The sequence below is a fragment of the Carcharodon carcharias genome, chromosome 6 (assembly GCF_017639515.1).
Source record: "Carcharodon carcharias isolate sCarCar2 chromosome 6, sCarCar2.pri, whole genome shotgun sequence".
NCBI classification, from domain to species: Eukaryota; Metazoa; Chordata; class Chondrichthyes; order Lamniformes; family Lamnidae; genus Carcharodon; species Carcharodon carcharias.
The window spans coordinates 190494398-190516813 of record NC_054472.1 but is presented as its reverse complement, the minus strand read 5'-3'; the positions used below and the strand labels follow the sequence as shown (position 1 = coordinate 190516813).

At 49.0% G+C, this 22416-nt stretch overlaps 2 protein-coding genes across 4 annotated transcripts in view; one reads left to right on the top strand and one right to left on the bottom strand.

Annotated features, from left to right (window-relative positions):
- Nucleotides 1–1545: 1545 nt before the first annotated feature.
- Nucleotides 1546–9768, bottom strand: LOC121279029 (leucine-rich repeat-containing G-protein coupled receptor 6-like). 2 transcript variants are annotated; one of them, XM_041189783.1, is made up of 2 exons: nucleotides 9452–9768; nucleotides 1546–3356 (listed from the first exon to the last, which is right to left on the bottom strand). In XM_041189783.1, exons 1-2 carry the CDS (start codon nucleotides 9527–9529, stop codon nucleotides 2124–2126), a joined length of 1311 nt encoding a protein of 436 aa, XP_041045717.1. In that variant the 5' UTR covers nucleotides 9530–9768; the 3' UTR covers nucleotides 1546–2123. The 2 variants fall into 2 exon arrangements, with proteins under 2 accessions (XP_041045717.1, XP_041045718.1); XM_041189784.1 differs by lacking the exon at nucleotides 9452–9768 and adding an exon at nucleotides 4125–4333.
- Nucleotides 9769–12150: 2382 nt separating this feature from the next.
- The window catches only part of riok3 (RIO kinase 3 (yeast)), a 28837-nt gene continuing 18571 nt past the window's right edge, over nucleotides 12151–22416 (top strand). For both annotated transcript variants that reach the window (XM_041189782.1, XM_041189781.1), the window contains exons 1-3: nucleotides 12151–12357; nucleotides 18300–18421; nucleotides 19581–19723. In XM_041189782.1, coding sequence (XP_041045716.1) covers nucleotides 12298–12357; nucleotides 18300–18421; nucleotides 19581–19723 — 325 coding nt within the window. In that variant the 5' untranslated portion in view covers nucleotides 12151–12297. The remainder of the gene's footprint in view (nucleotides 12358–18299; nucleotides 18422–19580; nucleotides 19724–22416) is intronic.

The following is a 22416-nucleotide window of genomic DNA, read 5'->3' as shown; positions in this document are numbered from 1 at the left end:
CCACCACCATTGGCATCTGTGCCCTCCACTGCCTGGAATTCCCTCTTTAAACCTCTCTGCATCTCTCTCTGTGTTTAAGGCCCTCCTTAAGGACATAATAGCTCTGCAGAGAGTGCAGAGGAGGTTTACAAGAATGTTGCCAGGGTTAGAAAAGCGTAGCTACGAGGAGAGATTGGGTGGGGTGGGGTTATTTTCCTTGGAACAAAGAAGGCTGAGAGGTGACTTGATTGAGATGTACAAAATTATGAGGGGAATAGATAGAGTGGACAGGATAAAATTGTTTCCCTTGATGGAGAATTCTAGAACCAGGGGATATAGATTCAAGATAAGTGGCAGAAGGTGTAGGGGGTGACATGAGGAAGAACATTTTTACGCAGAGGGTAGTGGGTGTCTGGAATTCGGTGCCCAAGGTGGTGGTAGAGGCAGAAACTCTAAACTCTTTTAAAAAGTACCTGGATCTGCACCTAAAGTGCTGTAAGCTGCAGGGCTATGGGCCGGGTGCAGGAAGGTGGGATTAGAAAGGGCACCTGGGTGTCCTCGGGCTGGCATGGACAAGATGGGCCAAATGGCTTCCTTCTGTGCTGTAACTTTTCTATAGTTCTATGGTCAGTACTGAGGGATTGCCGCACTGTCAGAGGGTCAGTACTGAGGGAGCGCCGCACTGTCAGAGGGTCAGTACTGAGGGAGTGCTGCACTGTCAGAGGGTCAGTTCTGAGGGAGTGCTGCACTGTCAGAGGGTCAGTACTGAGGGAGCGCTGCACTGTCGGAGGGTCAGTACTGAGGGAGTGCAGCACTGTCAGAGGGTCAGTACTGAGGGATTGCTGCACTGTCAGAGGGTCAGTTCTGAGGGAGTGCTGCACTGTTGGAGCTCAGTTCTGAGGGAGCACTGGAATGTCAGAGGGTCAGTACTGAGGGAGTGCTGCACTGTCAGAGGGTCGGTACTGAGGGAACGCTGCACTGTTGAAGGGTCAGAACTGAGGGAGGACTCCACTGTCAGAAGGTCAGTACCAAGGGAGCATTGCACTGTTGGAGGATCAGTTCTGAAGGAGCGCGGAAATGTCAGAGGGTTGGTACCAAGGGAGTGTTACACTGTTGGAGGGTCAGTACTGAGGGAGTGCTGGAATGTCAGAGGGTTGGTACTGAGGGAGTGCTGCACTGTCAGAGATGCTATCTTTTGGATCTGATTTTAACCAAGACATGCTCTTCCCTTTCAGTTGGACGTAAAGGATCCAATGGCTGTATTTGAAGAAGAGCAGAGGACTTATCTGCAGTGTCCTGGGCAATATTTATTCCTAATTTAAAACTAGTCATGATTACTGTTTGTGGGAGCTTGCTGTGTGAAAATTGGCTGCTATGTTTCCTTTATTAGAACAGGGCCTGCACTTAAAAAGTACTTCATTGAGACATCTTGGGTTGTGAATAGTGCTTTATCAATGCAAGTTTTTCTACTTTCTTTTCTTTGATAGGAATGCATGAACTTCAATTTTAATTTGCCCATGGGATCTGACTGTTGCTGGTTAGGCATAATAAAACTAAACTTCGAAATGAAAAGAATGGCTTTTATTAAAGTAATGCAATGTATTTGTAAATGACTACAGTCTCATTGCTTCAATCTAATGGTAAATTTTGCTGAAATGAGAGCCATGTTGTTGAAGCTTTTCGTCTTGCACTCATCAGGACAAACACAAGAATACCAAATTTCAAATGATCACAACAATTTATGCTCCAGGAGAAAAGAATGGTGATTGGCTGGCAAGTCAGCTCTGATTGGCCAAGGTGGTGCCATGGAGTTTGATTCAATCAGCCAATCACTGGGGTGTATGGCGTATGTACCTGGCATTGCACCGGAACTGAGATTCATACATGAAGTTGCTCAATTGTGTGGTGGGTAGAATGTCTTTTTGGACCGATGGCAGCATTCCGTCAGTAAAAAGTACCACTTGTGTCACCACTGCAGAGCAGCAGCATGAAAATGGCTAGCTTAACCTGTTGTTCAGAGTTTTGAAAAAGCTTTTGTCTCTCTTTTCAGCAAAATTGAATTTCTGTATTGCTAAGCGACGAATGGCAAATCTGCCGATATCATTTCCGCGGAGAATTTTTTTTCAAACTGACTTTCGAGCAGATTAACAATGCTTCTTCGTACACTCAATGTTTGTGGATTCTACTCGTGCTGCATGTCCCCGGTTCAAGCAGATTGGATTGTTGCTCAAGATCACAGATGAAACGTTCTGAAACCCTTCGCTGTCCCATTGCCTGATGAGGTTGTCATTGACTTGGAGGCATTGCAGCTTTACTAGGTTGTCACCAAATTCTTTTGGAAACTCAACCAGCCGGTTAAAGGACAGAGTCAACTCTTCTAACTGCTGCAGTCCTTCAAATACTGGAAGGGTGCGGAGGTTGTTGCTGTCCAAATGCAGGTAAACTAGTTTAGGGTTACATTTGAATATGTCAGCTACCAAGTTGCCAATGAAATTGTCAGAGAGCTTCAACACCTGTAACTGTTGCAAATTGGAAAGGAAATTCTTGGGTAGAAAGGTTAGTGAATTACTGGACAAGTCAAGCTTTAACAGTTTGGTTAAGTTACTAAAGAGCTCAGGAGGAAAATTAACCGGGGCATTTCCAGAGATGGTCAGATACTGTAGGTCGTCCAAATGGGAAAATAAAGTGGCTGTGAGGTTTCTCAACTTATTGTGGTCAAGACGCAGGTCAGTCAGCTTGCGGTGTTTATTGAAGAAACGGGAAGGCAAGGAGCTTAGGTCATTGTTCGACAAATCAAGAACTTTAAGAAGAAATAATTGGTCAAAACCTGTTGCTGGGAGAGCCTTTAGTTGGTTATTATTGAGAAACACTGTGTCCAGCTGAGGCAAGTGTTTGAACGTTTCTTGGAACACAATGAGCTCATTGTTGGACAGATCCAAGTAGGTCAGTTTGGCAAGTGACATCATGGGAGGAAACCTTTGAAGATTGTTGCTGGCCAGGTTTAACCAGGTGAGGTTTGAAAGATTTTCCAATAGAGTTTCCTGGAGCTGCAACAAGTGGTTTGCAGACAGGTCTAAAGCCTGCAGCTTTAGCAGAGGTTCAAATGTGTAGTTTCGAAGGAGGAGCCGATTACTTGATAAACCAAGATAGCTCATGTTCCCTAAATTTCCGAAGGCGTTGCGAGGGATTCTAACCAGGGAGTTCCCGTCCAAGAATAAAGTCTCGGTTCCAGGACTGACGTCGGGTGGAATATTCTGCAGGGCAATGTGGCGGCAGTCGACAAGTGTTGAATAACAAAAACATTTTTCTGGACAGGCAGCGGTGACCCCTGTCCCGAGGAGAATGATCAGGAACTGCACGGCGGTCCTCATGGGTGCCTACATCAGACAGATAAAGCTTTGTTATTGCACACACAGCTTTCACAGTGCAGCGGCTTCAGGAAAAATGGTGGAATTTCATTTTGTTCCCACCCATAGACTTGCTGACCTGGTGGCTGCATAGATGCAAATCACAACATTGATGAGAATAATCTTAGCCTGCTCACCCACTTCAGTTAGCCAAATAAACAAACACTTACATTTCTTTAGCACCTCACACAACCTCAGGGTGTCCCAAAGTGCTTTACAGCCAACTATGTACCTTTGAAGTGTTGTCGCTGTCGTAATATAGAAAACATGGCAGTCAATTTGTACGCAGCAAACTCCTGTAAACATTGATGTGGTTAATGACCAGGTAATCTGTTTTAAATGTAGTCCACAAACCTACCTGTGGTAAAGTGGATTGCTATGTACCTTTAAGAGAATATAGTTGGTTGGCTATGTGACTGTATTGACCTATCACTACACAGCATGGGGCTTCTGGGGTAACTGGAAGTCTAGAGCTGGAGGTGATTGAAGAAGCACACATGGTGTTAGTGCTCTGTTCTGAGTTTCAATAAACCCCCAGTGTTTGTTCAGTTAATCGACCTCTCTGCCTGTATTGTTCCAAGCACCAGCTAATGTGTTAATATCAAGGGCGCAGCTCGCGTTCACCAGACAAAGCGAACCTGATAACCTAAAATATAAAACTGGCGACAAGGATAAACTGGATCAATTGACAGCAAGCAAGAAAGCTGCGGCAAGCCAGCTACGTTACTTCGTCAATACCTTGAAGCTGTTTGAAAGCGCAGTCTCCTTAGTCATCAAGTATACTGCAGTCTCGGCATCTTGAACCATTCGACCCCATTTCCGACTGGTCTCATTATGTCGAACGCCTGGCCTTCTTCTTTACCGCTAACAACATCATGGGAGAGGACAAGAAGAGGGTGATTCTTTTATCCAGATGGGGGATCCGCAGCCTCACGTCACCAAACACTCCCAATATGAAGACTTCCGACGAGTTAGTAAACATTGTAAAAAAAAACCACCTGAAGCCAAAGCCCTCAGTCACTATGCAGCATTTTAAATTCAATTCGAGGAATAGAGACTTCCAGGAGAGACAATCGCTGGCTATGTAGCTGCTTTAAAGGGACTAATGGAATATTGTAAATTCAGAACTTCAATTAATGACATGTTGAGAGACCCTGACTGATATGCGGAATCTGAGACGATGCTATTCAAAAGCGATTGCTATCTGAAACTAATCTGATTTCAGTAAGTCATTAGAGTTGGCAACAGCCTTGGAGAGGCTGTTAGAGACTCAGACGGAAATAAAAGATGCACAAAATGGCACCGACCATCTTGTAGGGCAGGAAGGGCTGGTAACAGAAGGCGTGAAAACATCGGACTCCACAGAAAGGCGGGAAACGCCCACTATGTACAGACCATTGAGGAACAACAGAACTACAGTGAACACTCACAACATTAGGGAGAGAAATGCATCCAGGCAGCCTGCAGGCGATCGACAGTTCAGAAACATCGAATGCTTTCTCTGCCACTGCAATGGTCACATAATGCAGCACCGTCAGGATAGACTGAGACAGCATTTTAAAAACAAAGGTAGAGATCGCGAAATCTGTCTCGTTCAAGAACCAGAGGAAGCAGAATCTGACATCTATTCATTATACAACCTGAAAAAGTGTATAGAACTGAGCCAATCCAGGTAGTCATTGGAGTCAACGAACAACCCATCAGGATGGAGGTTGATACTGGGGCATCAATGTCTGTCAGAGGAGAACATACGTTCAGACACTTGAATGAAGGAGTCCATCCTTTAAGTTTGGAAGAATCGGACACTAAATTAAAAACACGTATGGGCGACAAAATGAGAGTGAAAGGGATATATCAAGTCCTGGAGCAGTATGGGGATCAGTCTGCAAATTTACCCCTTAGAGTAATAGATGGGACGGGCCCCAGTTTTATCAGTTGCAACTGGCTCAAAAAGTTTAAATTGCAATGGGTCAAGGTTTTTTTCAAATCAGAATGAGAAACTTACAGGAATTGTTACAAAAGTGCACTTCCATTTTCAGTGGCAAACCAGGAAGGATTCACGGGCTACAAGCCAAAATCCATGTAGACCCTAATGCAATTTTATCAGAGCCAGACCAGTCCCTTATCCTCTACAGGACTACGTTGAGACTGAGATAAACCGGCTGGAAAAGTTGGGTATCTTATAACAGGTGCAATTTTCCAAGTGGGTGACACCCATAGCACCCGTACTGAAGCCAGACCAACGTGTTCGCTTATGCGGTGACTATAAGTTAACTGTAAACAGAGTGGCCAAACTTGATAGACACCTGATAGCAAAGATTGACAAACTATATTCGAAATTGGCAGTGGGCATCACTTATTCAAAATTGGACATGAGCCACGCCTACCAGCAGGTAGAGTTGGAAGAAGGCGCTAGGGAATTTTGTGACCATCAATACACATCGAGGATTGTATCAATTTACTTGGCTACCGTTTGGATTCTCAGCGGCGTGTGTTATTTTCCAGCGTACCATGGAAAATCAGCTTCAGTGACTGCCCCATGTCGTGTTTATCTGGATGATGTCTTAGTCGCTGGATGAACTGACGAAGAACACTTAGCTAATTCGGAGGAGGTGCTGAAACGCTTCTCACAAGCGGGGGCGGGGGGTGCACTTGAAGCAAGAAAAATGTCTTTTCCAAGCCAAAGAGGGAGTTTACTTGCGCAATAAGGTCAATGTGCAGGGCCTGCACCCCGTGGGAAAGATGGTCAAGGCTATTGACAAGGCACCTGTGCCGAGAAACACTACAGAACTAAAGGCCTTCTTAGCATGATAAACAACTATGGGCAAGTTCTCCCAAATCTATCAACCGTACTGGCTCCGTTAGACGCATTGCTTTAAAAAAAAACATAAATGGGATTGGCAATTTCCTCACCAGGATGCGGTCCGGAAGGTAAAGCAATTGTTACGATCATCGGCCCACTGGTCCCCTTTGACCCAAAGAAAGAATTGCTTTTAACTTGCGACGCATCCCCTGATGGAATAGGGGTTGGACTTTCACACCGGATGGTGGGTGGCTCTGAACGACCCATTGGTTACACATCTCACACGCTCAGTGCTGCAGAGCGCCGAAATTCTCGAACTGATGCGGAGGGCTTGTCTGTTGTGTTTGGTGTTCGGGAATTCCATCAATGCCTCCACGATCGCCATTTTCACATTATATCCAACCACAAGCCTCTGCTGGGATTATTTAGAGAGGATGAGGCGATACCTCCCCATCGCATCCGCTCGCATTTAGAGGTGGGCACTGATATTGGCTGTTTTCGAATACACTTTTATTCACCCATCAGGAAGCCAGATCACACATGCTGACGCACTGAGCTTGCTCCCCACCCCCCAGCCAGATAACAACGTGAAGGCTCCAATTCCCCAGCAACTTGTCTCAGTTTTAAATTTTTTGGGTTCCTCCCCTTGTCCAGGCCAAACAAATCCGTGAGTGGACAAGCCGAGATCCGCTTTTATCTCATATCTGAGAGCAGGCTTTGAGTGGATGGTCAGGTGAACCAAAGTCTGATGACATGAAACCCTATTTTAATCACAGGATGGCATATTGCTCTGGGGAGCAAGGGGTATCGTGCCCCTGAGAGGGCAAAGGCCATTACTGACCGAATTACATAGTGCTCACCCTGGCATTAGTAGGATGAAGATGCTCGCGCGCAGCTACTTATGGTGGCCAGGAATGGACGTGGACATCGAAACCCTAATCAAAAGTTGTCTTCAATGCCAGCAGATACGAAAGCTCCCCCCCCTTAGCTCCATTGTACCCATGGAAATGGCCAAGCCAGCCACGGGTGCACCTCACATCAACTATGTGGGGCCCTTCTTGGGCACGATGTCCCTTTTACTAACAGGCGTCCACTTCAAGTGGATGGATGTCTACAAAGTCCGGTCACCCACATCTGCTGCCACCATAGACTGTTTGTGAAAGAGTTTTTCAGTGCACAGGTTACTAGAGGTGCCCGTGTCAGACAACAGGGCTGCATTTACCAGTGGAGAGTTCCACATGTTCACAACCCTCAATGAAATAACTCACACCAAAACCTCGCCCTACCACCCCACCTCTAATGGTTTGGCTGAGCAGGCGCTCCAAACTTTTAAGTCCGGGATGAAAAAGCTGGACGGGGTTTCCATCAGCATCAGATTGTCATGGTTCCTGTTCACATACTGGACAATGCCACACACAACTACCAGTATTGCCCCCACTGAATTACTAATGAAGAGACGTCTCCGCACCCATCTAACTCTTATCAGGCTGAATTTAGGGGAGAGGGTGGAGAGAAGCCAAGAGGCTCAGAACGCTAGACATGATGGCCATAATCATGAAAAAAATTTCACAGGCGGAGATACAGTTCTCGCGAAGACCTTTGGGGATGGGCCCATTTGACTGTTAGGCTAAGTGAGTGCCGTGACAGGGCCTCTCTCCTATAATGTGTCGGTAAATGGCTGAACAATTAGACGACATGTAGATTATCTCCAGAGAAGAGAGACAGTCCCACAAGAAGGAATGTCGTCACCATTTACGTTTGAGTCTGTACCGCGCGTGGGAGAAACGTCTCATGATTTGAAAGTACCGGTGCGGTCTGTTGGACCCGGGAGGGTCGAAGACACAAACTTGTCCATTTCCACCGAAGAGCCCGGTGGTCAGTTGACCCCTGAGAAGGGGGTCTCAGAAAAACCAGCCGAGGCCTTTGAGCTACAATGCCTGACACGTCTGAGGAAGCCTCCTGAGAGACTTGATTTGTGAATAGTTATTCATGTAAATAATTAGGATGTTGTGATGCTTGTCAGTTATACATTCGAGTAAAGGGGGAGGGCTGTGGTAAAGGGGAGTGCTGTGTACCTCGAAGAGAATGTAGTTGGTTGACCATGTGACTGTATTGACAAATCGCTACACAGCACAGGGCTTCTTGGGTAACTGGAAGTCCAGAGCTGGACTTAGTTCCAATAAACCATCAGTGCTTGTTTAGTTAATTGGTCTCTCTGCCAATTTTGTTTCAAGCACCAACTGTGTTAGTATCAAGGTCGTGGCTAGCGTTCACTGGACAAAGTGAACCTGATAGCCTAAAACATAAAACCACCCTGCTCTGTGCAGATTTCACATTCACTGATCACACATTTGTACACTAATTGGATGGTATGAAATTCTGCTCTGGTTTTAACAAGCTACACTTAAAGAAATGGTTCTACGGTATGGGAGTATGGATCATAATCAGGGCCACAATGTTTAAGCCCTGTTTCCAGTACATGGCTTATCCAATATGTAATCTCCCTTTAATGGGAATGTAGGCTCTTTCACTTTGGCATTGGGTGCCAGAATAACACAACAAACAACATCCTCACTACGTCCACACTGTGTACACAATATATCCTCACTGCAATAACGCTCTGCGCATACTTATGTGCACACAACATCCTGACTATGCAGCCACTACACATGCACTATGTATAAAACTCATGAAAATATTGTGAACGCACAGTGATCTCACAGATCCCAAACACAATCAGAAAGCTAGTTTCATTCGATGTTGCAGAGTTTTGATTGAAAGCTTTCCCGATAGCAGTGGAGAATGGTTTAAATTATCAGTCGAGGAGTATCCAATCTCATGGCATTCTTTTGAGGAGGAGCAGGGGAGTTATCCCCAGTTTCCTGGCCAGTACTTATTGCTCAATCAACATCACTAAAAATATCACATTATCATATTACTGTTTGTGGGATCTTGTGAGAAAATTCCTATCTTACGACAGTGACTATACTTCAAAATTACATCATTGGCTGTAAAGAGATGGCCAGAGGATGTGAAAGGTGCTATATATATGCAATCCCTTCTTTCTAGAGAGCCACGCACACAAAGTATTGGACGTTTATTCATGAAGTATGAAAAAAATAAGCAAACCCAGTCCCAGTTAATCTACATCCCTCATTTATCTCATGTGATTATGTTGCTCTGTTTCTGTACACCAGAAATGAATAAACTCTGTTAAAGCTATTCCATAGTCACAATAACAATTAAAGTCATCAATACTCACTAGTAAAGCCTGTGTCTGTAATGCAAAAATCTTCAAAACAACTGTCAACACCACTGCAGAAATATGTGTTCCTGGCATATTTGTTCATGAGGTTGATATTCCTGGAATCACTGTCGATCATTTATTGATGCAATCTGTTGCCAAGGTCAAAAAACAGATGGCTCTTGGTTTGGTGTTTTCCAGTTGTGAATTGGGAGGCTTTTTTTAAAATTCATCCACAGGATGTGGGCTTCGCTGGCTGGGCCAGCATTTATTGCCCATTCCTAATTGCCCTTGAGAAGGTGGTGGTGAGCTGCCTTCTTGAACCGCCGCAGTCCATGTGGTGTAGTTAGTCCACAGTGCTGTTAGGGAGGAAATTCCAGGATTTTGACCCAGCGACCGTGAAGGAACGGCGATATATTTCCAAGTCAGGATGGTAAGTGACTTGGAGGGGAACTTCCAGGTGGTGGTGTTCCCATGTGTCTGCTGCCCTTGTCCTTCTAGATGGTAGTGGTCGTGGGTTTGGAAAGTGCTGTCTAAGGAATCTTGGTGAACTGCTGCAGTGCACCTGGTAGATGTACACGCTGTTGCCACTGTGCATTGGTGGAAGAGGAAGTGAATGGTTAAGGTGGTGGATGGGGTGCTGATCAAATGGTATGCTTTGTCCTGGATGGCGTCAAGCTTCTTGAGTTGTTGGAGCTGCACTCATCCAGGCAATTGAGGTGTATTCCAACACACTCCTGACTTGTGCCTTGTAGATAGTGGACAGCCTTTGGGGAGTCAGGAGTTGAGTTACTCACCACGGGATTCCCAGCCTCTGACCTGTTGATTACATTTTTGTTAAAACCATTTCTTTAAGTTTTCAGTTCATGTAACTAACTGGGTCAGCTGGTCAGACGGATGACTCAGTCCAGGGCTTTGCTGATGTTACACTGAATCAGTGTCAGAATAACTTGGCAACTCTCAGAAACTCTGGGACATAGGAGCAGGAGGAGGCTATTCAACCCCTCGTGTCTGTTCTCACCATTCGGTGTGACAGTGGCTCAACCTACCTGCCTTGGTTTGCTAACCATTAATACCTAAAAAAAAATTATATCTCAGTCCTGAAATTTTCAATTTACCCCCAGCCTCAACATCTTTTTGGGGTCACATTTTTGTCCCCTTTGTGTGAAGAAGTGCTCCCTGACATCACCCCGGAGTGGCCTGGCTCAAACTTTAAGGCTCTGCCCCCTTGTTCTGGGATCCCTGCCCACCAGAGGAAATAGTTTCTCTCTGTCAACCCTATTAAATTCTTTAATCATCTTAAAGACCTCAATTAGATCATCCCTTAATCTTTTATATTCAAGGGAATACAGCCTAACGTATGCAAACTGTCCTCATAATTTAATCTTTTTAGCGCTGGGATCATTCCCCCCCAACCAAGACCGATAAATTCTTCCTGAGGCATGGTGCCCAGTGCTCGACATAGTGTTGACATAGGATCTGACCAAACTCTGCACCGCTGTCAGATTTCACTGGACGGAATTTTCCCATCCTGTCCATGGCATCCTGCACTGAGGGATCGCCGCACTTTCAGCGGGTCAGTACTGAGGGAGCACCACACTGGCAGAGGGTCAGTACTAAGAGAGCACTGCACCGGCAGAAGGTCAGTACTGAGGGAGCACCGCACTAGCAGAGGGTCAGTACTGAGGGAGCGCCGCACTGTCAGAGGGTCAGTACTGAGGGGTGCCGCACTCTTGGAGGGTGAGGACTGAGACAGTATTGCACTTTCAGATGGTGAGCATTGTGGATGTGCTGCATTGTCAGAGATGCTATCTAAAAACAAGCTAAGAACAGATTATCTGGTTATTGCTGCTGTGAGCTGTTGCTGCTGTGTTTTTTGCTAACCCTTCAAAAACTTCTTAATTTCTGGAAAGGAATTTATGAATGAAAGTGGTGGCAGCAGATTGAATTATGGCTTTCAAAAGATCCTTGCATTATTATCTGAAGAGCAATAATTTGCAGGGCTACAGGGAAAACGGCAGCTGAACAACACTGGGTGTGCTGCTCTTGCAGAGAGCTGGCACAGGCACAATGGGCTGAATGGCCTCCTTTTGTGCTGTAACCATTTCACGATTCTTGCTTTCTTTGATTCTAGTTCCCTCTGCACAGATGGTGTCAGGCCTGCTCAGCATTTCCAGCATGTTTTTGTTTTAAATACTAGTCCTTTCCCTCTTGGTTTCTTTCTTTGGGAGAGATTTTCACCTCCGGGTAGTGGGTGGAGGGGCAAGTGCGGAGGAGAAAAAAAATTTGCCTCACCGGTCCAGCACCATTCCATCCCTGGGCCATTTTCCTGGAGGTGGGATTGGTGAGGCCAGGCTCTCCACCCACAAGCAGTGGGCAGCCAATTGAATTACTTAAAGGCTATTCAAGGCCTGTTGCCAGAGGCAAGCTGGATACTGAGCCACCCACAAGCTACAAATTGGGAAATAAATTGTTTCCAACACAGACCCCCATTTAACCCAAAACCCCCAATCCTGCTTCTTATCTCATTGTTCCTTCACCTCTTTATGTTTTCTTTATTCTCTGTCTTCACTCTTTCCCTTTTCCTTTATTTTCCCCTCCCCCTCCGAGGCTTTGGGGAGGTTCCAGCTTCAATGGCGGCCCCTTCGCCCCGCCCCCTGACCTCACCGGAAAGTCCTCTATGCGCAGCGCGGGGCTGCTTCACCTTTGACCCGAGGGGCGGGAGGTGGTGGATTTCCGCTTCCGGCGGACGCCATTTGCAGCGGCGGCGCCTCCTCCAGTCGGGGCGCAGCTTCTGATTCCTGCCGGGGCCTCTCCGTCTCTTTCCACCACCCGCCCCGTCTCCCGGGTTCCTGCAGCCGAGGATGGAGCAGGTGGCGCCGCCGCCCGGCCCGGCCGCTGGATCACAGCCCTGGAGAAGCAAGGTACCGAGCCGGGCCCCTGTCAACGTCTGACCCCCCCCGGCCCCTGTCTGACCACCCCCCCCCCCCCCACGGCCCCTGTCTGACCGCCCCCCCCCCCCCCCCCCCCCCGTCTGACCACCCCCCCCCCCCCCACGGCCCCTGTCTGACCGCCCCCCCCCCCCCCCGTCTGACCACCCCCCCCCCCCCCCCCCCCCCCCCCCCCCGTCTGACCACCCCCCCCCCCCCCCCCCCGGCCCCTGTCTGACCACCCCCCCCACGGCCCCTGTCTGACCACCCCCCCCACGGCCCCTGTCTGACCACCCCCCCCACGGCCCCTGTCTGACCAACCCCCCCACGGCCCCTGTCTGACCACCCCCCCCACGGCCCCTGTCTGACCACCCCCCCCCACGGCCCCTGTCTGACCACTACCCCCCCCACGGCCCCTGTCTGACCACCCCCCCCACGGCCCCTGTCTGACCACCCCCCCCCACGGCCCCTGTCTGACCCCCCTCCCCTCCCCCCCGGCCCCGCCCCTGTCTGACTCCCCTCCCCCCGCCCCGCCCCTGTCTGACTCCCCTCCCCCCCCGCCCCGTTCCTGTCTGACTCCCCTCCCCCCCGCCCCGCCCCTGTCTGACTCCCCTCCCCCCCGCCCTGCCCCGCCCCGCCCCTGTCTGACTCCCCTCCCCCCCGCCCCGCCCCCGCCCCTGTCTGACTCCCCTCCCCCCCACCCCGCCCCTGTCTGACTCCCCTCCCCCCGCCCCGCCCCTGTCTGACTCCCCTCCCCCCGCCCCGCCCCTGTCTGACTCCCCTCCCCCCCGCCCCGCCCCTGTCTGACTCCCCTCCCCCGCCCCGCCCCTGTCTGACTCCCCTCCCCCCCCGCCCCGCCCCTGTCTGACTCCCCTCCCCCCGCCCCGCCCCTGTCTGACTCCCCTCCCCCCGCCCCGCCCCTGTCTGACTCCCCTCCCCCCGCCCCGCCCCTGTCTGACTCCCCTCCCCCCGCCCCGCCCCTGTCTGACTCCCCTCCCCCCGCCCCGCCCCTGTCTGACTCCCCTCCCCCCGCCCCTGTCTGACTCCTCCCCCGCCCCGCCCCTGTCTGACTCCCCTCCCCCCGCCCCGCCCCTGTCTGACTCCCCTCCCCCCGCCCCGCCCCTGTCTGACTCCCCTCCCCCCGCCCCGCCCCTGTCTGACTCCCCTCCCCCCGCCCCGCCCCTGTCTGACTCCCCTCCCCCCGCCCCGCCCCTGTCTGACTCCCCTCCCCCCCGCCCCGCCCCTGTCTGACTCCCCTCCCCCCGCCCCGCCCCTGTCTGACTCCCCTCCCCCCGCCCCGCCCCTGTCTGACTCCCCTCCCCCCGCCCCGCCCCTGTCTGACTCCCCTCCCCCCGCCCCGCCCCTGTCTGACTCCCCTCCCCCCGCCCCGCCCCTGTCTGACTCCCCTCCCCCCGCCCCGCCCCTGTCTGACTCCCCTCCCCCCGCCCCGCCCCTGTCTGACTCCCCTCCCCCCGCCCCGCCCCTGTCTGACTCCCCTCCCCCCGCCCCGCCCCTGTCTGACTCCCCTCCCCCCGCCCCGCCCCTGTCTGACTCCCCTCCCCCCGCCCCGCCCCTGTCTGACTCCCCTCCCCCCGCCCCGCCCCTGTCTGACTCCCCTCCCCCCGCCCCGCCCCTGTCTGACTCCCCTCCCCCCGCCCCGCCCCTGTCTGACTCCCCTCCCCCCCGCCCCGCCCCTGTCTGACTCCCCTCCCCCCGCCCCGCCCCTGTCTGACTCCCCTCCCCCCGCCCCGCCCCTGTCTGACTCCCCTCCCCCCGCCCCGCCCCTGTCTGACTCCCCTCCCCCCGCCCCGCCCCTGTCTGACTCCCCTCCCCCCGCCCCGCCCCTGTCTGACTCCCCTCCCCCCGCCCCGCCCCTGTCTGACTCCCCTCCCCCCCGCCCCGCCCCTGTCTGACTCCCCTCCCCCCGCCCCGCCCCTGTCTGACTCCCCTCCCCCCGCCCCGCCCCTGTCTGACTCCCCTCCCCCCGCCCCGCCCCTGTCTGACTCCCCTCCCCCCGCCCCGCCCCTGTCTGACTCCCCTCCCCCCGCCCCGCCCCTGTCTGACTCCCCTCCCCCCGCCCCGCCCCTGTCTGACTCCCCTCCCCCCGCCCCGCCCCTGTCTGACTCCCCCCCCCCCGCCCCGCCCCTGTCTGACTCCCCCCCCCCCCGCCCCGCCCCTGTCTGACACCCCCCCCCCGCCCCCCCTCTCTTCTTCCCGGTGGTCCGCCCCGTCTCGTCTTGGCCCCTGTCCCGTCTCGGTCCCCCTCCCCCAAATCTGGTCATGTTCGCCCCCCCCACCCAACCCCTTCTTGCCTGCACCCCCCCCCCCCATCTCGTTTCATCTCTCCCCTACCCCCCGCCGTCTACCACAGGCATCACCTTCCCCTTTCTCCTGTCTACCCTGGACACCCCCTTTTCCACCCCCACCCACCCTCATCTACCATATCTCATGTTCCCAACCCCACCGGCCTAACCTGGAAACTTCCCTGCAACTTGCCCTGGGAATCCCCCTGCAGCCCTTGAGGATGTGAAATATTGGATGGGATAAACAGAGAGAGGGAGGTACTATCAAATGTTTAGCTTCATTGAAAGTGGGTGATCCCCAGACCTGGATGGAAGTATCCCAGATTGTTAAGGGAGGAAATAGCAGAGGCTCTGAGTATTTTCCAATCTCCTGTAGCTGCGGGTGAGATGTTAGAAGAAATTAATGTTATACCATCATTTAAAATGCAGGGATTGGGTTTTGTCCTGTGTCTCTTGATCTACTCGGTCCTGCACTTGGAGCTCCCTTGTAAATCTGTCAGGCTGTTTCAATGTCAGTAGTTTTGTCACAACACCAAGTGACAAAGAGATGTGGACATACAGGACGATGTCATGCATACTCTACACAAAAACTAATGAGGAAGTATTGGCATTGGCTGGAGAGAAGAGGAATTTAGCGCATAACATCAAATATCAGCTGACAGGCAGGGAGTCAGACCAGTGAGTCATACTAAGAAGTGAAAGATTTAATACTTTGATCATGTCATTAGAGCAGGCGTGGACAGAGACTGTTATTGGAGAGGGGAAATTGACAAGGTAGGTGAGGGGAGCAGAGGAGAATGTGGATATGGATGTAATGGAGTGGATATGGTTAATCCAAGTGGAATGCATAAGGGCAGCAGTGACAGATAGAGGTGGAAATCCAGGGCAGTTAACTTCCTGGAAAGAAGATGACACAAATTAATGAAAGCAATTCCACAATAAATAGGATCATACAGCATAGAGGCTGTTCGGCCCATCTTGCCTGTGCCGGCTCTTTGATAGAATTATCCAATTAGTCCCACTCTCACTTCTCTTTCCACATGGTCATGCAAATATTTTCTTAGTATGACTCACTGGTCTGACTCCCTGCCTGTCAGCTGATATTTTGTAATTCTGGTGTGGGGGAAGAATATGTTGTTCTGCTGCTCTGCACTTGAGTGACTCCGACTGCAAACATCTTTTCTTAAACCTCCTATTTTGAAATTTGAAATCCCTGCAAACTGTTCAGTGGCTCAGAGCTGACTCCATTTTGGTTACATTTATGATTTTATTTCAGCCCTTAACGCACTACAGTATTTGATCAGCTTACAAAGAAAAATGTTATCCATTATTATGCTTTGGGTAGTAGTTGTGGCCTGTTCCTCCTCCTCAATACCTGCTTGGTGCTCTGCCTGACCCTTTTACACTGATGACCCAAACTTTGGATATACCCGAGAAGCTGGAGCCAAGCAGCAATCCATCCAGTCGCAGTAACTGCACGTTCTGGGCTTTGGCACAGACCTCTCCTCTCCTCCTGCCTTATCTACCTTTTAGCCTCAGCTCAACTTTTTTGGTTGCTTGCTTTCTGTTTTCGTGGTTGATGATGATGCAACCCATGACCTTCTGGATAAGAATCATAGAAAGTTTACGGCACAGGAAGAGGCCACTTGACCCATCGTCTGCGCCGGATGAAAAGCGAGCCTTCCAGCATTTGGACTGTAGCCCTGCAGGCTTCGGGACTTCAGGTGCATATCCGGACACCTTTTCAATGAGTTGAGGGTTTCTGCCTCTACTACCCTTTCAGGCAGAAAATTCCAGACCCCTACAACCCTCTGGGTGAAAAAATCTTTCCACATCTCCAGGCTAATCTTTCTATCAATCACTTCAGATCTATTCCCCCTAGTCACTGACCTCTCTGCTAAGGTAAATAGGCCCTTCCCATCCACTCTATCCAGGCCCCCCTCAATTTTGTACATCTCAATCAAATCTCTCCTCAGCCTCCTCTGTTCCAAGGAGAACAGCCCCAGCCTATCCAATCTCCTCATCGCTGCAATTTTCCAGTCCTGGCAGCATCCTGGTAAATCTCCTTTGTACCCTCTGTAACGCAGTTCCAGTCTACTGCAGAAGTTCCAATTGTAAATAAATCCTATATTTTAACATGCTTTCCCTAAGTCGTGACATGAAAGATAATAAACATATAGACCAGCAACCTTAATATCAACCTGCAATCAAGCAAAGCTTATTGTTGGAAAATAGTAAATGAGAATTTATTATATTTAAACATCTTGCGAAGGTTCCCACAGGGAGGCCAGTGTGATGAAAGCTCTGGATTTCATCCTGGATCTTACCCCTCTCGTTCAACAGTCAGATTTTGAAGGAGACCTTGTGATTGTAAGTCACCCTGAGTCTGAAAGCCATAGAGTTTGCAGAACAGCTGATCTGCAAAAAGGCTTAGGGTCATTTAACTCTGTAACGCCTAATCCCTCTAAATACCCTCGAAGCCCATGTTCTCTCAGTACTTCCAGTGAGCAACAGAGAAAGCTGAGGCACAAAATCATTTCTAAACATGGGAGAACAACATAGAGTTCAGTTTGGAGCTGCTACCTCAATCCTAAATGCGGCTAGAGACAGGATTACGTAGAAATTATAGCAGAAAAACAAGTCAATTGGCCCAAACAGTTGGTGCATGCCTCTCTATCTTCCATGCAAGCAATAGTCCTGTCTCGTGCCCATATCCTATAACTGGAATTCATTTAAACTGAGGTCACATGAGAGAAAATGTTCTTGCTGATGCATCCTGTTGCTAATGCTCGTGTATACATTAACCTGTTTCACCTGTGTCAGTGCAAAGATTATTTTCCCTGTCCCTTGTTACCTGAGGTTTGATAAAATGAGTGTTTTTCTGAGCACTTCAGAGTCAGCTACCTTGTTTCGGAGTCATATATTGACGCATGCTTGGTATAGACTGTCTTTCTACTTTCCAGGATTTTAATATGTGTCTCTTCCCCACACCCCCTTCTCTCCTCCCCGTCCACCTGCAACCAACCCCCCCTTCCGTCCATCTCCCCCCCCACTCTTCCCCCTCCGCCCTTCCCCCTCCGCCCGTCCCCCCCCCCCTCTCCCTCTGCCCACCCCCCCCCTCTTCTCCCTCTGCCCGTCCCCCCCTCTCTTCCCCCTCCGTCCATCCCCCCTCTCTTCCCCCTCCGCCTGTTCCCCCCCCCTTCCCCCTCCACCCGTCCCCGCATTTCCCCTCTCTTCCCCCTTCACCCACCCCCCGCTCTCACTTTCTCTCTGTATGAATGAAGCAGCCCCAAGGTGTTTGCCAATGTTCCCAGATCAGTAACATTCTATTCACAAGATTAACGTGAGTCTCAGGGGAATTGCTAGTTTTAGCAGATTAAAAATCCAGAAAATGAGCAATCAGGAAACCTTGAATATTTGCATTGTGAGGGAAGTTCCATTTTACTATTTGATGTTAGTCAGCCTGTGCTACTTATAACAGTGAGTGTAGTGCATTGACATTTAATTATGTACCGTGGGTCAGAACGAATGCACTGAGGAATAGGATGCAAGGTTTTTACATGAACATTATTGTGTCATTCACTGATTGTTGATTAGGATTCTGTCCCTGAGATGCTTTGATGTTGTTTTCAGTGTCCTTGGGGATCGCCACCTTCCACTGTAACTCCCTGCTCCCTTTCCGATGTAATGAGTGAAGAGCTTGCTAAAGAACTGCAGCAACAGGAAGAGAGTGCAGCATTCCCTCATGTCATTGGGTATGTGACAAGTTCTCTTTGAAATGTTCGTGTGAGGCTCGGAACATGGAGGAAATGATGAGTTTAATTTTGTTCAGGGCAACAATTTCTTCCACAACACTGAATAAGCCACAAACTACATCCTATGTGACTAGTTGTGATAAACTATCCTCGACCTCTCTGCAACTTTGGACATGGTTGACCACGTCATCCAATGTTTCTCCTGTGCCATGGGATGGCCTTCACACCAGTTCCATCTGTCCAGTCATAGCCAGGGAATCACCACAATGGAATCTTTCCTTCCGCCGCACTGTTACCTCTGGTGTCCCCCTAAGATCTATCCGTAGCTCCTATGTTGCCTGGCATTAAATACTGGATGAGCTGCAGTTTCCTTCATCTAAATATTGGAAGACCAAAGTCATTGTCTTCAGATTCTTGTCACCAATTCTGCCCCCACTCCCAAGCCCGTGTCTGAGGCTGAATCATCCCGTCAGCAACTTTGGCCTCCTATACGACCCTGAGCCGAGCTTCTGACCCCATAATCTTCTCCATCGCCAAGAACACCTATTTCCACTTCCTTAAGATTGTCTGCCTCTGCCCATGTCAGCTGGCCTGCTGAAACTCTCATCCGTGCCTTTGTTATCTTGACTCTACTATTCCAATGCTCACTTGACCTGCCTCCCATCTTCCACCCTCATCCCCGACTCTATTGCCTGTAGCATTACCAAGTCCCATTCACCCCTGTGGATGCTGACCTACATTAACTCCTGGTCCACCAATGCCTGGATTTTAAAATTCTCCCCTCCCTTTCTCTATAACCTCCTCCTGCTGTGCACACCTCCGAGATCTCTGCTCTCCTCCAATTCTGGCTTCCTGATTATCTCGCACTACCTTTGTGTACCATTGGTAGCCTGGCTTCAGCTGTTGGCTCTGGCATTCCTTCCTTAAAGATGTTTGCCCCGCCATCTTGCTCTCTTATCTCTGTTTTAAAACTTTTTATAAAACCTGCTTATTTAGCCAACTGTAAGTCCTAAATCCCAAGATCTCCTTTTTGGCTCACTATCAGTATTTATCTGATTACACTCCTGAATTGCACCTTGGAACAATTCCCTCGTTAAAAGTGCTGTATCAATGTAATTTCTATAACTTAAAAAAAAATAATCCCTTCACTTGTATTCAGAATTGATACGACAGCTCTTATTGGAGAGGGGACTGAAACTTCCAGTGATCTCCTGCTCGCCCAGATGCTACAGATGCAATTTGACCGTGAATATGATGCACAACTTCGCCGGGAAGAAAATAAATTCAATGGTGGCAGCAAAGGTATGAGTGAATGTGTTCTCAGGTTCCAGTGTGAATTTCTATTGTAAATTCATCAATCATTTTGTTTTTTTTTTATAAACATCAGCTGAAGCCTTAAAATGAACTACATGGTATGTATAGCACAGAAGGGGACCATTCAGCCCAACTGGTCCATGCTGGTATTTATGCTCCACATGAGCCTCCTCCCCTCATCTCACCCTATCAACCTATCCCTCTGTTCCTTTCTCCCTCATGCTTATCCACTTCCCCCTTAAGCATATCAATGCTGTTGACCTCAACCACTGCCCGTGGTGGTGAGTTCCACATTCTCTAGATAAAGAAGTTTCTCCTGAGTTCCTTATTCAAGACATAATTTTGTTGGTTCGATACATTGAGCTATTTTCTCTTTGTGAGAAGGAGGACAACACAAAAACTATCTGAAGGTAGATAGTTTTGAGACAAAAGCAAAGTACTGTGGATGCTGGGAGTCTGAAATGGAATTTTTAGCACAGAATGGGCTAATTGGTCCAGCTGGTCTTTGCTGATGTTTGTGCTCTGCGCAAGCCTCCTTATTTCGCCTTGCTCATCAATACACCCTTCTGATCCTTTTCCCTCGTGCTTATCTATCTTCCCCTTAAATGCATCTGTGCTATTCGCCTCAACTGCTCCATGTGGTTGTGACATGCCAATAGTGAGAGCAGGTGGGATACATTAGCATGGACAAGTCAGACCGAGTGATCTGTAGACTCTGTCACTCTGCAGTCCTTCCCTACCAGAATTACCTGCAGAAATAGCCTGACTTTACAGGTAATGACAGATCTCTAACAATTCAGATTTCTAGCATTTTCAGTTTGTCCACTTTGTCAGAAGGTGTAACTTGCAGGCCTGAAGTAGTGTTTCAGATACTGAATAAATAATGTCTACCAATTAAGGCAGCTAAGCGTCTCAATAGAATTCTTCAGTAGCTTTCAAATTTTTTGGTTCACCAGAGGAGTGTGATATATTGTAACTCAGCATTAATATTGTTTTAGAAAGTTTCAGCATGGAATACTAATGTGCTGCAAAGAAATTGAGACCATTTAGTTTTGTAGTTGGAAATGGTTTTTATTTCCAAGTGAAAACAGGCCGTGACGGTGTTAAAGTAAGAACGTGAGAAACAGGAGCAGCTGTAGGCCATTCAGTCCTTCCAGCCCGCTCTGCCATTCAATGAGATCATTGCTGATCTACCTCAACACCATTTTCCTGCACTATCTGTGTATCCCTCGAGGTCCTCAGTCTTAAACATACTCAGTGACTCAGCCTTCACAGCCCACGAGGGCAGAGAATTTCAAACATTCACCACCCTCTAATTGAAGAAATCTCTCCTCTTCTCAGTCCTACGTGGTTTGTCCCTTATTCTGAGAATGTGCCCCCTGGTCCTAGACCTCCCAGCCAAGGGAAACAACCTTCCTGCATCTGCCCTGTCGAGCCCTGTAAGAATTTTGTATGCTTGAATGAGATCACCTCTCAGTCCTCTAAACTCCAGAGAATAAATCTTTCTTCATAGGACAATCCCTCCATCCCAGGACTTAATTTTGTGAACCTTCGCTGCATTCCCTCTATGGCAAACATATCTTTGCTTAGGTAAGGAGACCAAAGCACATTACTCCAGGAGTGGTCTCACCAAGGCTCTATATAATTGCAGTAAGACATCCTTTTCTTTAGAAAAGGTTCAAACCCAACAGCTCGAAAGGTGCAATTGCTGAATCACTGACTTGCAAAATCTAAAAATCATTTTCAATAATCAGTTGGGGATTCGTTGTATTATTTCACAGAATAGCAAGAGTTTTGAAGTTATTCAATTCATCTAAGAATTAATATGAAAGTACAAAATTGACAGGCAGGAAAAGGCTCCATCAGGCCCTGGCCTATATCTCATGATGGATGGAGCATCATAATTAAACATTTCCCACCTAACCCCCACACCCTCCCTTGCAAGCAAACAAAATTCAGACAGGATTTATAGTGAAGTTATTTTCTTACTATTCAAATAATAATAGGAGACTATTGAAGGCTGCTAGCTGTCAGCTGTGGTTCACCAGCAGCATCCTTGAGTCAGTTGGTTGCAGGTTCAAGTCCCACTCCAGAGATGCTGAGCACAAAACCTATGCTGGCACATCAGTGCAGTACTGCTATTTTTTTTTTATTTTTTAAATCTCCTTGTTGGAGTCCAAATTTCAGTAGCATTTTTTTTTTGCTCAATTGGGGAAGGATCAATCAGAAGCCTCATGGGTGCTTCAAGCCATTGTGATTTACACCAAACTGGGAAGCCATTTCGCTCACCTTACTTCTGCTGGCTCTTCGCTAAAACAATTCAAAACCAGTCAGGAACAGTGCAACACGTTTATTTTTCACTCTGCTCTGTGTCACCTAAAAGGAATCAGTTTTGACAGCTCATTAGCAATAATATAACAATACTAATGTGATTCTTCTACTGACAATGCTACATCAAGGAGCACAGCTCAGTTACAAAGCCTACCTTGTATTGTATTTCACAAAAATCCGCCAAAAAATTTATGCCTGTCCAGAAATCAATATTATTCATTCTTGGTTTTAAGTTAACTTGAACACCATTGCAACTTGAATTGTATTTTCCAAGCAAATCATGTCCTAATTTGGAGTTTATTTGCTCTATTGAAACACTGACCCGGGATTGATTCCTGGCTTTACAAGGT

Coding starts and splice junctions, on each gene's coding strand:
- LOC121279029 (XM_041189783.1), bottom strand. CDS start 9,529: ATGCCAGGAACACATATTTCTGCAGTGGTGTTGACAGTTGTTTTGAAG. Junction 3,357..9,451: donor TACAGACACAGGCTTTACTA/GTGAGTATTGAT, acceptor TGTCTGATGTAG/GCACCCATGAGGACCGCCGT.